Raw genomic sequence first — 16,704 nt, 5'->3', positions numbered from 1 at the left:
TGCGCCAGCAGCAGTGCAGGTGGATCCAGTTGAAACGGACACATTGAAATGATGCAAACTCTTTCTTGCCATGTTTTTATTCCAAATTTACAGATACAAAGGTGAGTCACAATGAAAATGAAGACGTACAGTATAAAGGTGTATGAAAATATCTCTTCATGTCACACAAGTTGATACTTGATACTAAAAATGATATTTTTATGTACAGCATGCCCTATGTAACGGCAGGTTCTGGATATACAAAGGCACATCCAAGTTACATGTCGCTATCTTGTTTAACTTGTGGTTTTGCTTCTTCCTCTCCATCCCAAACACGTTTCCTCCTTGACAAAAATAAAGGCCTGACTTTTTAACCTCCCCCTCCTTCTCAGTAAATTTTGTTGCATAATCCCAAAAAGAGCCTCTGATGCATCATTGCTTCACTCCCCACGCTCCAATAATACTCTGCATTCTTCCCAAAGGTTAGTCCGGTCAATTCATCTCTCCCCTGAATCTTTTCTTGATCCGGTGAACCGATGACCTTCACTCTGCTGAGGACGACAGCTTCGTCCAGCCCGCTTCCTCGTAGACAGCGGCGACAGCGCAGCACATGTTAGCCAAGAGTTTTGTCCACGCCGACGCCACCTCTGCTGTGATGATCTCTGTGAACGCCTCTCCGAGGACCTCTAGTATGACACCGCTGAGGATCTGCACAATACACAAAACAATACAGCTGCTTGAAAGGTTCCTGGAAAGTCACTTTTGAGAGTGCACGGCCTCAGTTTCAGCATGGGTTTGAACCGGCTTCACGTTCTGCTGTAAACAGGATTCCAGATGGACCCGACCACACAGCGACTTTCAAACGCCAAGTCAAAACAGGCTACTGGGGATATAAGTGCTGCCACCTTCTGGTGATGCAGAACTATGGCTGTTGTCCTACTATACATTCAACCAAATCTTGAGCCAAGTATTAAGGATATTTACTTTTTTCTGGAAAAGAAAAGAGAAAACATACGGTTAAGGATTTAAGATTAAGGAAGGAACAACCAAACACTTCAATAATACACTTCAGTACTGCGAGGAATGAGACTATGATGAGGAATGACAGACCCTGTTCTGGAATGGTGTTCTGGAATGGTTCTGCCGATCTACACACCCAACCTAATCACCAGAAGAACTTTGCTGTCGGCGTGTCACATGTGTAATTAGAGTCGTTCGGTTTATGTGACAGGCATGCTAAAGGGCCGCAACGATATGAATTTTGATAAAGCCTCAGACGCAAACTGCAGACAACCTCCTCGAAAAGCTTGTTTATGCTGGAATCCAAGCACCAATGTAATATGCTCATCCAGGAAACACGCTCTCTAAGCATGGCCTGTGTGGTCAAGGTGTTTGGAGATGAGGCTTAATTCTGGGACCATGACAAATGCTGCCTGCAAGCCTGAATACAGTAAACTGGAGGATGTTTATAGGCATTAATGAAGGGTACCTGACACTCTTTTTAAGAAGCGATTTGCACATTTCCAATTGGCTGCTTATATATCAGGGCACTGGCATCACTCCATGGCAGACAGGGACTCTTATAGTGTTGATACCTCAATTGCCAGCTGAAAGTGCCAGAGAATATTTTTTGTTTTCTTGGCTATTGCATTTCTGTTTGCAAGTTCAAAGCTTTTTTTTGCCTTTATGGAATTGCTCTGTTGTAGGAAGTTGGATGACTGAATAAATATGAAGCGCCAAGCTTGAGTTGACTCGTATCGAGTAAATCAAGTTTTTTATGCACATAAACCAAGGAATAATAGTAAACCTAATAGATAAAGATAGAAGTATGATCCATGATTATTTAAGATTTGAGATGTATTCCAAAGCCAGTAGAGAGGTTAGAGGGGGTGTTGTGTGTTTATCTAGTTTTGTTGAAGACATCTGGCAGCGATTTGTACCAACTGGGACCATAAAAGAAGAAACTGGCCGGCATCAACACAAGAGTAATCAAGCGCGGAGCTCGTAAGTGCATCAGTTCTGAAGTTCTCCAGGGTTGAAAAGGGCTCTAGTGCTGAAAGATGAAGTTGAAAGAACAGAGCTCTGACAAGAAAATCAATCTGCTCATCACATTTATAAAATAAAAGCATGAAAGTATGAAAACTGAGCGTGTGATTATCTGAAAATATCTGACTAAATTCACGATGCACCTCCTCTTTGTTGCAGTTTTGAGAGTCATGTATTGTATCAACGGAAACACCAAAGTGTGTGTTTGGGTCACTTCCATTTCACCTTAAAGTACTTTGGGTCCACCTTGTGCCTCAGTGCGTGGGCCCTGCCCACCGACTTCAGCGCCGAAGCCATGGCGTCGGCGTCGTCGAGGTTCTCCACCAGTGTGTTGATGGTAGTCATGACTCGGTGAGCGTGCTTTCTGAGCTGGATACTTCGCTGCATCTCCTCCGGCTCCTCGATGTCCTTGAAGTCCTTGAAAAGCTGCTTGGATGAGGGGAAACTCACAAACAACCTGCAAAAAAACCAGGCAGCTTGGTGAGAGAGGACAGAATTCAGCTGCTCTGCTGATCTCGGGATCTTCATCGCGGACAAGCAGGTGTTCATTTTTTGCTGGTACATAAATATTAACACTGACGCGGGAGTGCTGCACTCTTTCTCTCGGAGGCCTGGACTCTACAAAACAACCTCGCATAGTTCCGTCTAAATCAATGTCTCTGGAATCGCTGTGTGTTGCCTAACAATAACACAGTGGTGCTCCACTAATGAAAGTGCTGCAATATTTATCAATTTGCAGCATTACTGGATGTCAGTGGCAACATTCCCAGGACAACTTGTATTTACTTAACATTCCCTATAGCATCCAATGGCCAGCAGAAGCCAAAAGTCATGGTTTTAGGCGTCAAACTGTACATGTGCGGTAATGTATTTCTTCCGTGTAGGATTTTCCTGTGCTTTAAACTGTAATTCTGCATGTTATTTAAACAGTGAGTCAAAACAGGGGATATTTGTAACGTATCAAATGTTCTGAATATCTCAGTTTGATTCCTTCGCTCTGAATAAATGGTGCGTTGTTCAACCAGAGTTGTTATAAGAGGATTAATAATTACAGATATAAATTCATCTTCACATATTTGGGATTCAGGAATCCGTCGCGTCACAGCTGTTTTTATTGCCATTAGTAACGGCAGGACGGGATTTCTAAACACAACTCAATTTCTGTTGCTTTCATTTCCCCTCACGCGGTGGAAATCGTTCAAATTCAACTTGACTTTAGTTGTTTTTCAGTGGTTTCAGTTGTTGCTGTTCTTTGGTCATCCAGTTTTACTAAATACGCCGCTGTCTGATATGGATTTGACCTCAAGCCCACCTGCACACTAAATCACCTGCGTTATCTGTCCTGTATTCAGAGATAAGAAGTTCACATGTAAACATGTTCCGATGCATCAGTTGGTATAAACATGTCAGGCCAAACAGGATTCCGACACGCCCTGACTGCTGAGACGGGTATGTATGCATTTCAATTCTGATTTCTTTGGTCAGGGTCCACAGTCAACACTCAGAGGTTCAGCAATCTAACAACACCCCCCCTCCCCCCCACACACACACACACAATCTGGGACCGAGGCCAACACATGTGCCGTCCCACCTCCTCCTCCATCTGCAGTAACAACTGTTCTAGAAGGCCATGCAAATCTTTTCTTGCACATGCAGATGAGGCTTCCTGTGCATGCTCTATGATTTTGAGGTGGAGAAGGCGTCCTTGATCGGAAACGAAAAGTAATGAGGTGGCATTTATCTCCCCGGCTCCTAATTGAATGACCCGTGCATGCATATAAATCGCCTCATTAGTGTTTTGCACCTAGGCTCTTAATCCGCTCTTATCCACTCTTCAAAACTAACCGAAGAGACGAATCCGGAGAAAGTTTCTACAGCCATGATTTCCCTCTTTACACCCAGAAGACAGCTTGTTTGAAGAATTTAAGTGGCCTCCAAGGGTCAGCGGGGAGGCAACATCTGCTGTTGTGGCTGACCGGAAGGATTTACTGGCGTGGCGCTAATGTGTCAATCCCCATTCCTCAAAATCTTTGGTCCTGGTGGGCCAACGAGGAGGAAGACATGCAGGAAAATAAACATTCAGACTGCATTTAAACATTAAAATCACTGATATCAAATCTATAGGTGGGGATTCTTTAGTAATAAGTCGAAATCATGTGACTTGAAAGCCAATGTGATCTGATAGTGACTCGTTTTTAAAGTCTTATGACCTCATGAACGCAATGAGAGTCTCATCACACACACACACACACGCACACACACATTTGCATATTTTAAGAGATGTAAAGTCAGCTGGAATAACTGAATTTGAAATGAATGATGAGTGATGCAAGAGGAAAGTATTGATTTGTAGCTGCAGAAGCTTCTGACAGTGACTGATTCACGTTATAATCATTAACCAAAGGCAGATAAAGTGAAATGTCAGGAGGGACCACCGGGCTGCGGTCCTGGCTTTACAAGAAATGACCTCCAAAGAGGGGAGAGGAGCCTTCTGGAGCGCCAGAAACGTCTCCCTGATGGATGACGCTGTTTACCCTTTGCTTTCACTATTTGAAAAAATGGGATTACAGGAAAGGAGGAGATCTGAGGATATGTTATGCAAGAAATATGACCAGCTCTGGCCTTTTGGACAGGTTGTATAAACCATTAGGATAAGGAGTTTTCAGGGGGCAGAGAAGCAGGGCATGTGTCCGGCAGGTGCAGTTATATTACCCAGGGAACCAGTAAAGCTTAAAAAAAAGATGAGCAGAGTGATTTTATAAAAAGTGCTGCTGCCTCTTCACCTTTGCCTCTAAGCACAACTTGAATTTGCAACCGTAAAAGAGGACAGGGAATGTGAGGAAGATGTATACCTGACCAGTATGGCCACCCCGGCATCATCGCAGCTCTGGAAGACTACGGCCCAGGAGTCCTGGATCATCACCTTCTCCTTGTCAGTCAGCGGGCTCGGACGCTCCACGTGGTCCAGCTCTCCATCCCCCTGCATCCTTTCCATCTGGGAGCACAGTCGTGCACGCGTCTGTCACAGCCTGACAGAAAACCCTCCCCTCGTAAACAAACCCCTGTCCTCACCTCTGCTGTCCGGTGTAGCGTCTCCTTCTTTGTGACAGACAATTCCTTCCCTTCCCTCCTTTGTTCGGAGGTTGTCTTTGCTCTCCACCTCTAAATCGCTGGTGAACGAGTGTGAGTGAAGAACAAGCTTACACACACACACATGGACACACACAAGAACTACAGGCAGCGAGTAGGGAGGAGCCTCTGTACACTCCCTCTTACATTCGCCCCTCCCTCCCCTTCCTCTCCCTCATTACCCCGCTCACCTTTGCACAATAGGTGTGCTTTGAGGAAACGCGATACGACAAATCCTCCATAAGGGAATTCAGCTGCAACCTGAGATGAGGTTGTCAAAGCCAAATAAAGGGCTACATTGTGACGCTTTCACTTCAGATTAAGATTAGGTTGGGGTGATGTTCTCTTTTCCCACAGGGCTGTCTAATTTTAAAAGAATTCTGACTTCAGATTAAACAGCTTGTGTCAGATTTATGAAACTGTGCCATCAGAATCAAGTGTTTTAGCTCTTTTCTTCTGTTTTTTTTCCCGGGGACACTCTGCAATGCATGCCTGCGTTAACCTTTGTCACAGCAGGCACTATCAGCAGGAATTCTCACTTTGTTGTCACAGCTGAAGCTGGGTAAGCTTGTGGCCTTTGCAAAAGGAGGTCAATTAGCTGAAGTAATATTTTAATGGAGACGCTTTTGGAGCAGAAGGAATTCAAATAAGATGGAGTGAGATCTAAACCCAGGTGGGGCTCTTCAGTACAGCCATGTTAAACATTGACGGCACGTATACGACAATGTGTGAAATCTGTGCTTGTGATCTGTGTGATTTTTAATGTTTAAATGGGGGGTGTGATGTGTTCTCTGTGAATAGAGTTCAGCAACGTCATCAGCTGAATGACGGGTCAATGAACGGTAATTCATAAGGTCAACATCTTAAGTCTAGTTGAAGTAGACGGATCACATCATGCATCACTTTGTACATAATCAGTGACAGTCAATAATGATAATCAAATACTGTCACGGGCACACAGGTAAAAGAGATTAAAATGGAATGTGATTTGTTGGTTTTGTTTGAGTGAATCTTTTCTCACATGATGCTTATAGGTACCAGCAGCACTAATTAGTTACTGAAAATGCAATAAAATCATGCTATTTTCCATCTTTGGTATTAATGATCATATTTATACAAGATGGAGCAGGACAAGGAATGTCACCGAAATAGGTGAAATTATAGGATAAAAACACAAATAAAAAAGGGTTGAGAAGGATTAAAAAAAAGAATACATTTACAAGAAGAAATACTTGGAGAATCATAACAACGGCAATAAACACAAGGGTGAAAGGCAAAACTTCATTTTATCTTTATTGTCTCGTTAATAGATTACTTTAATCGAGGGTGAGTAAGCAGTGACATCTGGCGGAATGTTTAAGTACTACTATCAATATGTCTATTAAGTAAATACATATTCATACAAAAATGTTCCAACTAAAAATAATAATAATAATAATAATAATCCTCTTAAATTTCAAAGAAACGGGGCCGTCATAATTCTTCTATTGTCTTGTTACAATTTCTTTTATTGAGTTCATTACGTTAGCTTTTACTGAACATCACTATTTAAATGACTTTAAATTATGTAGAAAATTATTAAAATAAAAATGTAAAATAAATGCCTTTCAAGTGTATAACTTCCGGTTCAATCCCAACGCGTCGGCGCATGAAACAAATGTCCTAAGCCAGCACCCGTAGTTGTGGACGTAGACCATATGCTATTGTAGTATTGGCTAGACCAGGCTCAATATACGAAATTATTTTAGCGGTAGTTCTAGCGCTTTTTATTTGGCACAAACGGTTATTAATAAAGCATTAAAAACATTTCGTTCTTTTACGTCAAAGACAAAATTTTGTTGTTGCGAAAGGACGCTATCAGCTCAAGTCAGTGCCAGTTGCTAGCGCTAGCAAGATAGTCGGCTAGCTACAACGTCATAAGGAGTGGGAAACTAAATCATTTTTTGAATAAAAGGGATACTTCTGCCATTTCCAAGGACGATGAATGCCCCTAAAAGTGGTTATCGAGTCTTCTCCGCAAATTCATCTGTTGCGTGTACAGAATTGGCCAAGAAAATAACAGAGTAAGAACAACGTCAAGTTTCAGTAAAAAGTAACGAAAGAGAAACATGGCATCGGCTGGAAGATAAAGGACAGACAACGTGTATCATGTGGCAGTATTGTGTGACTTTGACTCTACTCATCTGGGGCCAATAGGTTCCGATTAAATGGATCATTGAACGAGCCAAGTTTAGACCGAGCAACGCCATTTATCACTGGTTTCTTTTCATCTGAAATACTCTGCTCTTGTTTTACAGACGGCTTGGAGTTGAACTTGGCAAATCTGTCGTTTTTCAGGAGTCCAACAGAGGTAATGAGAACATTATTCTCAGCACTGCAAAGCAACGCCATTTTAACTGTCAATGCATTGGAATCTTTGATTCAAGCCAGACCTCATTGTTTAACCCAGCTTAGTTCAACAATCATCCTTCTGTAACACTTTTCTCAATGCTCAGTCTGTAACTTCACTGATTGGAAACAGGGATTTGAGCTGTGAAAAAGCTGAGGAGCAGAACTCAATGACGGTTGTGTGTGATATATGTCGCAGGACGGAACCAGGAGGTGATCACGGGGGCCTGTAACAGCCACAAAAGCCCATAAGGAGATTTGAAAAAACGTAGACATTCCTTTGCCAAGTTAAAACGGGCGGCAGAAACTCAGTTGCTTGAGTTGTGATTGAGAGTTTCTGGCCCGATTCTGCCTCCTACATGTCTAAGTGTCGTTGGGTGAGATTTTAAACCCCCTCCTGAAGCTGCCTCTCCAGCGTATGAAGGTTTCTTCTGCATTTATGGAGAGAGTTGTTGGCCCACACAGCTCCTCAAGTGTGAGGCGAACCAAGGTCGTTATAATTATGCAACGTAGAACGCGCTGAAACCTCGATAAATGCTTCATGAGAACTTTAAACTAAGGCTGACTTAATTGTGTCGTGTTTTCTTGACCACAGAAACTCGAGTGGATGTAAAAGAATCAGTTCGTGGACAGACTATCTTCATTATTCAGACCATTCCACGGTGAGTGGTAGGGAATTGGGTTTCTGGTACTCTGCTTCATTATTAGACAAACGCAGCTGTTTTCAGTGGTCTTTTCGTGTCTCCATGTTGCCCAGCGTCACTAATTTGTCTGTTTTTGGATCAACCAGAGATGTCAACACAGCTATAATGGAGCTGCTGATCATGGCCTACGCCCTCAAGACCTCCTGTGCTAAGAACATCATTGGAGTGATTCCTTACTTCCCCTACAGCAAACAGTGCAAGATGAGAAAAAGAGGCTCGATAGTGAGCAAGCTCTTAGCGTCCATGCTGGCGAAAGCAGGTAAAGCCGACAAAATGAGTGCCCGCGAGTGCGGCCTGCGTTTACTCCGCTCCTCGACTGTCTTTGTACTCTGCAGGTTTGACACACATCATCACCATGGACTTGCACCAGAAGGAGATTCAGGGTTTCTTCACCTTCCCAGTGGACAACCTGCGCGCCTCTCCTTTCCTGATTCAGTACATCCAGGAAGAGGTGATAGTTTTATTCACGTGTGCGTAAATGAGACGGACTCTGATTGTATTCAGGATCCCTGCAGCTTTGCACCGAGTAGCTTCGATGTCACGCATATATATTTACATGGGGGTGGGCCGCCTTCTCCCAACCACACCGGTCAGATTTATGTGACTTGCTGACTCACTCGACAAGCTTGCGCCCGTCCAGAGCACATAAGAGATCCTGTTCAAGCAGTATGAGTGAAGGGAGGAGGGACTGTTGTAAAAACATTAAACAGTGTGTCGGAGTCCCTGAAGGGACTGATGGTTGTCTTGGATCTGTTAAACCAAAGCAAATAATGTTTGTTTCTTTTGTCCTGGCAGATTCCTGATTACAGAAATGCAATAATTGTGGCAAAGTCTCCCTCCGCAGCTAAAAGGTAAGGACAGCTCAGAAAGAGATTAAAAAAAGGATAGTCTCCATCTCTGAAGGTCTGCGTTGACCTTTCCAGGGCTCAGTCCTACGCTGAGCGGCTGCGTTTGGGCCTGGCTGTCATCCACGGCGAGGCTCAGTGCTCCGAGTCTGACATGGCCGATGGGAGACACTCCCCTCCCTGCGTACGCAACACCACCGGACACACGGGGCTCGAGCTCCCTTGTAAGAACGCCTGTCTTTTTTTTGTGTAGATTTGTGCATTTAATGTCTGTTAATGTAGTTACCATAGTCACAGTAGGAGTCTTCTGTTCAGAATTCTAAGTTGCACTAGTCGAGCCTCACAGGGCCCCTGGTGGTATGGAACTCATACATCAACCATACTCCAAAAATGTTCCCTTTTTCTGTTGCTGCATGTTTGACTCCAACAGATCCACCACTCGTACCCATGCTGCATCCTCCACCAACCGCAACGCTAAACCTACTAAGAGCGCCATATTTAATCGCCACATATCCAGTCTCCTCCCGATTCCCATTCACCTTTGTTAATTTGAGATCCTCGTTTTGCTCAGATATACTAACAAGGCTTTGCCATTTAGTTTTTGACACTTATTGCAGTGGGAATTAAGGCCGTTATATATCGCTATCAAATGCTTGTGTAATCGGCAAATTACTCCAAAGTGTTTGTATCCGGCGTTATTATTTATTAAAAATGTGTTTTGAATCTCACACTTGACTTTTAAAAAATCCTCCTTTTGAGCACAAACGCGGTCTCACGTAGACTAAGTGGAGGTAACGGTTACACGCGCCTGATGTGTTGAAATTGTGGCGCCAAAGGGAGGATTTTCTGAGTCTGGTCGTTATATTTTTGTTCTGTCAAATGTGTGTGCATTTGTGTTAACGTGGTGTCTATTTGTTGGCAATAGCAGGCAAACAACAAGCTCCGTTCCCTGGCATAGAGCTCCCAAGTACGAGCGTAAACTTAACTCACACCTGACTTTAAAACGACTCCTCCTCAAATGGGCCCTCGTGTTGTGCATGCAGAGAAAAGAGGTTTGTGCCACATCCAGTGAAACCACAGTCTGGCTTCAGGAGGGGGGGGAAGCATCAGAATCTGACTCTTTTCCAGGCCAAACCGCTGTGGAATCCACCACCATCAATCCCAAAACACTCCTCTCAGATACTAGACTGCGAGTTCTACTGGATGGTCAAACCTTTCTGTGTTGTTTGTGGTCTGATTTTGTTTTATTGCTAGCTCCACGAATCAAACCAGAACCCCCCCCTCCCCCTTCTTTTTTCTTTTTTATATTTCAATACCCGGACCTTATCTTGCCAATCAACACACGGTGCTGATTAACCACGATAAAGCTGATTAACATTTGCTCATGGCTGCATGTGAAAACAATGAAGCATGCTTTACAACCTCCCATCTAATGACCGGATGAAGACCTGACAGATGGAATGTTGGTGCGTCCCACTTCCCGTCGGACCGATTAACGGGCTTTCTTCTTTTCATGTCTGATCGGACCTTCCCCAGGTGGCTCGTCGCAGTTTCCCCCGTAAAGCCGCGGAGGCACCCGCGAGCTGCTAACCACGTGGCTTTTGCTGTGTTACGGTCGAGAGTGCTCAGTTTGTGTGCGGCACTGCGGGTTTTCTGATGCTGTGCGACTCACGGTACTCAGCAAAGTGTCCTGCAAGGCATGCTCCACCTCTTCTCTGTTGCTGTATTCCTTTTTTTCCTCCCCGATCAGCTTGGCCGGCTGATTGTTAACCACTGGATTGTATCCTGATAACCTTTGGATGACTACTTTTACATGCACAGCAATGCTTGAAAGGCAACCGCTGATACCGGCTGCGATGCAGCTGATCCCAAACCAGCACAACCGTGCACACACACACACACACACACTTTGGTTTCGTCCACCGACTCGAGCCGTCATTCCCGTCTCGCTGCTGCGCTCAGTTAAGACTGAAACGTCTCGCTGGTTGACAGAACGCAGCTGTTGCGTCGGCGTGACGGGCGTGCGCGGTGCGTTGCAGCTGTTGCGTGCATGTAAAAGCATTCAGAGCCGGCAGTGCTGTTGGTCCTGCTCCCAGCACACCTGCAAGTATGTGTGAAGGAGCCTTCATGAGTGCTTGTCAGCAGCTGTGGTCCTGTGTGAAACCAGACTTTCTGATGCACCGCGGCTGGTGCGCAGGCCGCCGCGGCGGTCCTGCCTCGGCCTGGGGCTGCCTGCGTCAAGGCGGCGAGTCTTTACCTCCTGATTGGGTATACTGGGCAGAAAACCAGTATCATGGTTATGCATGGCATGTGCTGTACTAAGTTTGTCCCTCTGGGTAAATCCTCTAGGGGTAGGTGGGGTACAATGGGGGGACAAGTTGCAGAAGGTGATTCTTAGCCGTCGCAGAACATTTGCACCTTTGTGCACAGTAGAGATAGACCACTCAAAATCAGAGAGAAAGACTTTTCGACCCATTTTACCCAATCTACTTTTCTGATCTGGAATGCAACAGCTTTGGCCTTTGTTTCCAGGTGCGCACGGGTAACCACCTCTTGCTTTCCCCCACAGTGATGATGGCCAAGGAAAAACCACCTATTACTGTAGTCGGAGACGTGGGAGGGAGGATCGCCATCATCGTGGTAAGAGGCTACGAGCTGATGCCCTGACGGCGACACTGGTTGTTTCACAGCTCCAATATGAAGCCAGTTCACTTCCCACCTGGCCAATAGTGATAATCCAGATTTAAAATGGAAGAGTCAAGGCATCAGAGCATCAGAAAGCAGGAAACTGTTGGCAGTCTCGCGTCGACCAAGCTTTATTATGAACGGAGACACGGCTCAGCACAGTGGTTAATCTCAGCTCACTAATGAGCTGGCTCATCGCTCCCATGCTGATTTAAAACACAAGTAAGAGATAAAAATACGTTCTGTCCCCCCCCCCCCCCCTCTCCCACCCAGGATGACATCATAGATGATGTTGGAGACTTTGTTGCAGCTGCAGAGATCCTGAAAGAAAGAGGAGCCTATAAGATTTACATCATGGCCACACATGGACTGCTGTCTGCCGACGCTCCTCGCCTCATCGAGGAGTCTGCTATTGATGAGGTGAGCCCGCCTCAACCCCACTTTCAGTGGCTCCTTTTGCTCTTAGTAGTATTTTGGGTGGGGGGTGGTTATTTTGAACGGCATCTCTTTGACCATTAGGTTCTGGTTTTACTTCCTTGTTTTCAAACGTTCAGGAAGTTTAGGGCTTCCCTTGTTTTTATAATCAGAATAATGTACTGTAATCGGTGCCATTTAAATGGAGAGCAGCTTTAATCTTTGTGGTCATGTGACACATCCCCTCCCTCTCTCCCAGGTGGTGGTGACCAACACCGTCCCCCACGAAGTCCAGAAGCTCCAGTGTCCCAAAATCAAGACGGTGGACGTTAGCATGATCCTGGCCGAGGCCATCCGCCGCATCCACAACGGAGAGTCCATGGCCTACCTGTTCCGCAACATCGCCGTGGACGACTAGAGCCACCCGCGCGAGGTGGGTCCGACAGGCAGCGGGGGCGCCTTCCTCCCAGCGCTGTAAAAAAAACAAAATGCAAGCGTCACACCCGGTGTAAAATAGAACTAGATCCTTTTAAAGCACATGCAATCCTGTGAATCGACTGCGTGATTGAACTCGGTTCTGATGTTGGTAAATGTGCCCTGTTCTCCTGAAAGAGGATACTAGAACAAACAGGTGATGTCAGACACCTTTGGACATGTAATGAATTTGTTAAACAAAAGAGATAATTTATGGAAGTTTACTTTAATTGTTTTTTTTTCTTTACTGACGCTCTAATGTGAGCTCAACAGACACTCGTTAGATCCCAGTTCTGCTTCTCCTTATTTTGTTCTGCATGTGCGGTCTCATTCAAAACACCCCAGGTGTTCCGGTAGCTCTCTTCCACCCCAGAGGTGTAACACTAATCCCTGGCTGAGCTGAGGTGTTCGGGTGGAGGAGTCAGCAGGTTTTCAGTTCATCTCCAGAAGAACTCTCACCACTTGTAAGCCCGTCACTAATGTGATGTGAGCGAGTGAACGTGCACCTTCATTCCCAAAAGAATTGTATTCCTTTAAAGACATCCTGCCAGGGATTTAAAAAAAAGGAGCCTAGAAATTAAATGGCATTCTTTGCCTTGATAACCACTTTTAATTGCAGTCAGGACACCTCAAAGGACTTTATTAATGATTGAGCACACCCAGCTTTTTGTCAGATCAATGTCATTTTAATTTTAATTCAGCATAGATCGACCTGACCTGCATCTTCAGGTGAAAGCCAGGGGTCACTTCATAAATATCCAGCACCACGCTCCCTCCGTCGACATGTTTGCTGCCTCCTGACTCACTAAAGGTGGGTGGGGGGGGTGACCCGGACTGTTCAATGCCAGCAGTAGACGCTTATTAAAAACAAAACAAACTGAACAAAACTGTGTTGGGATCATATTTAGAACAAAATGATGGTCTCTGTCTGAAACGTCACAGTTCAGATGGCAATAAAAAGGATTTTCTACAGTTTTACAGTGCATAGGTTAGCAGCATCCTGATCAGAGACTGTGCATGTGCTCTGAGCACGTGGAAAAGAGCAGCTGGGAGACTTTAAACAGAGCCGCTTGTCAGACAATAACTTGAAAAGGTTGATTATTACTAGAGTACTTACGCTGAAGACAGCCCTACAAAACAGACGTGTGGCATTTTATAAAATTGAATTTGTTGTTTTTCCCCCCCTTCGAGGTCATTTTGTGACGCTGTACTTGCCGATTTGAGCCTTTTGCTCAGGGAAACATACCTGCAAAGCTAATGCACGTTTGCTTGATCTGTGCGCGGTGTGTTGAGAACACGCTGAGAATGTCTCCTAAACCAGCAGGGCTGGATTTCCTGATCCTTTTCCAGTTAGTTAGACCCACTCCTGTACCCCCCCCCCCGCTGCAGTATTTAGGGGTCCGCATGCTGCGATGCTAAAGCTTGCAGGCTCTCCTCTTGGATGCGGTCGCCGTGCCGGCTCAGATGGATCCGCGTCCTCCATCGTGTTCTCTGTGCTCCGTGTTCCCCTGTCCTGCCTGTGATGTCCAGGTTGTCTAATTTAAAACCTTAGAAAACATTATGTCTGACTCTGATGGTTGTCAGCGTATTTGGGAATAAAACTTGCCTCTTGTACCTGGTCTGAATCCGTTTTTCAATCCACATTAATGGTTCAATGCTTCTATTTACATTAGCAGATATATTGTAGCATGATACAAGCACAAGACTTTACACCTAAATGTTAGCGTCTGCTGAGGTTACCGTCGGAGATCCTGTACTCGTTCAGAACTTCTCAGGACTTGTAACCACACTGAGGAGCTTTGACCAAGTGAAGGAGCAGAGACAACCCAAGCTGTCCATCCAGCAGGAGCAAGGTCAGCCGGGCGCGGACCCTCCAGGGCGACTGGGCTCCTGTCCGCAAGGTCGGAGGCTCCTCTCCGGAGGCAGAGTGTCAGGAGCTGAGAGCTTCTGACGGTTTCAACGGGACGCAAAGAGGAAGCAGACGGCTACTAATCACAGGTCACTTCCTCCTCCTGGTTCTGTCGAAACAATGCACCTTTTCTCCAAACCTTTCACAAAAAGAGGAATGAAAACCTTTTTCTCTCTCGCGTGGGGCTTTTTTGAAAGTCCGCGGTGAAAAGGCGTAACTGTAACTGTTGAAAGGTGCTGGAAACACAGGTGGTCTGTACACTCTGCAGCATCTCGCATATGCAGATCCACAATCTTCACAATCACCCTCTGAGCAATGGAAGGACCACTATAACCTGGTTTTGATGACTTTATAATAGTAGTTTGCATCTAACAAAGCCAGGTAGTGTTATAACATTTAATACATTTTGTATGAATTAATTTGCAGTTGCTTTTTACAGGCCGTCAGGCGCTGACAGAACCCACCACTAGAGGGCAGTACAAATCAATGAAATAGTCTCTTCCATGTTCCATGTTTTTCCTATCTTTGTGAGGACTCGACATAATGCATTTCCCAGCCGCTAAACCTAAACATCAATCACAACAAGATGCCTTAATCTAACCCGATGCTGGATGCTGGTCCTCACTAACTTCTATGTGGAAAACACAGTTGTTCATCTATCATTGTGAGGTCTTGTATACATACTGATCTTTTAGCTAAATCAGGTTTTAACCCTCAATTAAAACTAATTCTTACCCTTCAAACAGCCATTTAAATTGCTAGTTTACATATTCTGGTGTATGGCTAAGTGGGATTTATACCATATATTTATGTTCAACTAGGAAATTAAAACTACCTTGCAAATAACACAGACTCGTCTCTTTAAGATTTGAGTTTTATTCAGTTTTTAAAATACAATTTATTGGAGTGAAGTTTTAACAGATTTGTGGTTGGTGGGAATTTGTTTTAAATTCTTCTGTTACGATAATTTTAATACAAATAACCTCAGTTGTGTGGCAAAGGGGGGGGGAAATATCTTTATTGGTAAAGTACAGGAAAATAACAGTCATCAAAGTGTTTTCAACGGTAACAAAGCATTTCTCATCATGGGCAAAAAACATTTTCATCAAAACAGTCCAAGTTAAAACGGCAAACAGACGTTCGCTCAAATACTCGTGGTTATTGCACATGTCACCAACCAGAAGCATCAGGACTTCAGGACACACACATCTGCTTTACCGCTGGTGTTAAACACAGCTGACCTGCACCTTTATCTCTCGCCTCTTCTGGTCATGGCGCCGTCCTGCCGCGCGAGGACGGTCATGTGTTCTTAGTTCCTCCTCATCTGAGGAAACATCTGCCTCACTATGAGACGCTGCAGCTGTTGTTCTTGTTCAGACGGGGCTGCTGGCTGCCCTCCACGGTGTCCCGTCTCCGGCAGAGCGCCGGGCTGAGCCAGCTGGGCAGGTTGGCCTGGCTCAGCAGCTCCCTGAAGCTCTCCACCACGTTGATGTTGTCTTTGGCGGACGACTCCATGAAGCTGTGGTTCCAGTCCAGCTCCACCGTGGACAGCACGTCCTCGCTGGACAGCTGCCGCTCGCTCTGGCGGTCTATCTTGTTGCCGATCACCAGGATAGGCGTGAACTTGTCTTCCTTGACCTCCAGGATCTCCTCGCGCAGGCTTTTGACCGCCTCCAGTGACTGGGGGTCGTCCACGGCGTAGACCAGGGCGAAGGCGTCGCTGTTCTGGATGGAGAGCTTGCGCATGGCCGGGAAGGAGTAGCTGCCGCTGGTGTCCATGATGCTGATGGTGACTTTGACGCCCCCCACCACGTACTCCTTCCTGTGGAGCTCCTCCACCGTGCGCCGGTGCTTGGGCTCAAAGGTGTCTTTGAGGAAGCGCTGGATGAGGGCCGTCTTGCCCACCCCGGCCGCCCCCAGAAACACCAGCCGCACCTCGGTCTTCTCCTTCACTTTGAAAGACATGCCGCTCAGTCTGAAGACTCGCTCTCACAGCTGATGATGGGCGCGCACGCCTCTCCAAGATCGCTGCATTTATGCTCCCACGGCAACCGCCCCTCTCTTATCCCAGCCAATCAGCAGGGCACGGCACTCCCCAACGCACCCACACACACACGCACGCACGCACGCA

The 16,704-nt window shown here is 45.7% G+C and overlaps 3 protein-coding genes across 4 annotated transcripts; 1 reads left to right on the top strand and 2 right to left on the bottom strand.

Moving 5' to 3' along the window:
- Positions 1–49: 49 nt before the first annotated feature.
- Positions 50–5,257, bottom strand: cygb2 (cytoglobin 2). Its single transcript, XM_003964492.3, has 4 exons — positions 5,098–5,257; positions 4,878–5,020; positions 2,251–2,482; positions 50–687 (listed from the first exon to the last, which is right to left on the bottom strand). The coding sequence occupies exons 2-4, from the start codon at positions 5,018–5,020 to the stop codon at positions 523–525; spliced, it is 540 nt and encodes a 179-aa protein (XP_003964541.1). The 5' UTR covers positions 5,098–5,257; the 3' UTR covers positions 50–522.
- Positions 5,258–6,802: 1,545 nt separating this feature from the next.
- LOC101072238 (phosphoribosyl pyrophosphate synthase-associated protein 1) lies at positions 6,803–14,278 on the top strand. 2 transcript variants are annotated; one of them, XM_011603833.2, is made up of 11 exons: positions 6,803–7,217; positions 7,452–7,504; positions 8,138–8,204; positions 8,333–8,505; positions 8,582–8,697; positions 9,042–9,097; positions 9,170–9,315; positions 10,017–10,058; positions 11,661–11,731; positions 12,050–12,196; positions 12,450–14,278. In XM_011603833.2, exons 1-11 carry the CDS (start codon positions 7,135–7,137, stop codon positions 12,606–12,608), a joined length of 1,113 nt encoding a protein of 370 aa, XP_011602135.1. In that variant the 5' UTR covers positions 6,803–7,134; the 3' UTR covers positions 12,609–14,278. The 2 variants fall into 2 exon arrangements, with proteins under 2 accessions (XP_011602135.1, XP_003964542.1); XM_003964493.3 differs by lacking the exon at positions 10,017–10,058 and having other exon boundaries at positions 6,804–7,217.
- A 1,286-nt stretch (positions 14,279–15,564) lies between these two features.
- rasd4 (rasd family member 4) lies at positions 15,565–16,578 on the bottom strand. The gene has a single exon (XM_003964495.3). It carries the CDS (start codon positions 16,536–16,538, stop codon positions 15,918–15,920), a length of 621 nt encoding a protein of 206 aa, XP_003964544.2. The 5' UTR covers positions 16,539–16,578; the 3' UTR covers positions 15,565–15,917.
- Between the last annotated feature and the right edge of the window lie 126 nt (positions 16,579–16,704).

This window comes from Takifugu rubripes, chromosome 5 (genome assembly GCF_901000725.2).
Source record: "Takifugu rubripes chromosome 5, fTakRub1.2, whole genome shotgun sequence".
Taxonomy (NCBI): domain Eukaryota; kingdom Metazoa; phylum Chordata; class Actinopteri; order Tetraodontiformes; family Tetraodontidae; genus Takifugu; species Takifugu rubripes.
The sequence above is the reverse complement of the archived record's forward strand: the minus strand, read 5'-3'. Positions and strand labels throughout refer to the sequence as shown.

What these genes read in the sequence shown, in the direction of transcription:
- LOC101072238 (XM_011603833.2), top strand. Translation starts at nt 7,135, where the DNA reads ATGAATGCCCCTAAAAGTGGTTATCGAGTCTTCTCCGCAAATTCATCT. An exon ending in CACGGGGCTCGAGCTCCCTT is followed by an intron (nt 9,316 to 10,016) that starts GTAAGAACGCCT and finishes TGTTGGCAATAG; the next exon opens with CAGGCAAACAACAAGCTCCG. An exon ending in CCCTGGCATAGAGCTCCCAA is followed by an intron (nt 10,059 to 11,660) that starts GTACGAGCGTAA and finishes TTTCCCCCACAG; the next exon opens with TGATGATGGCCAAGGAAAAA.
- rasd4 (XM_003964495.3), bottom strand. Translation starts at nt 16,538, where the DNA reads ATGTCTTTCAAAGTGAAGGAGAAGACCGAGGTGCGGCTGGTGTTTCTG.
- cygb2 (XM_003964492.3), bottom strand. Translation starts at nt 5,020, where the DNA reads ATGGAAAGGATGCAGGGGGATGGAGAGCTGGACCACGTGGAGCGTCCG. An exon ending in GGGGTGGCCATACTGGTCAG is followed by an intron (nt 2,483 to 4,877) that starts GTATACATCTTC and finishes GTTTTTTTGCAG; the next exon opens with GTTGTTTGTGAGTTTCCCCT. An exon ending in TGGACCCAAAGTACTTTAAG is followed by an intron (nt 688 to 2,250) that starts GTGAAATGGAAG and finishes TGTATTGTGCAG; the next exon opens with ATCCTCAGCGGTGTCATACT.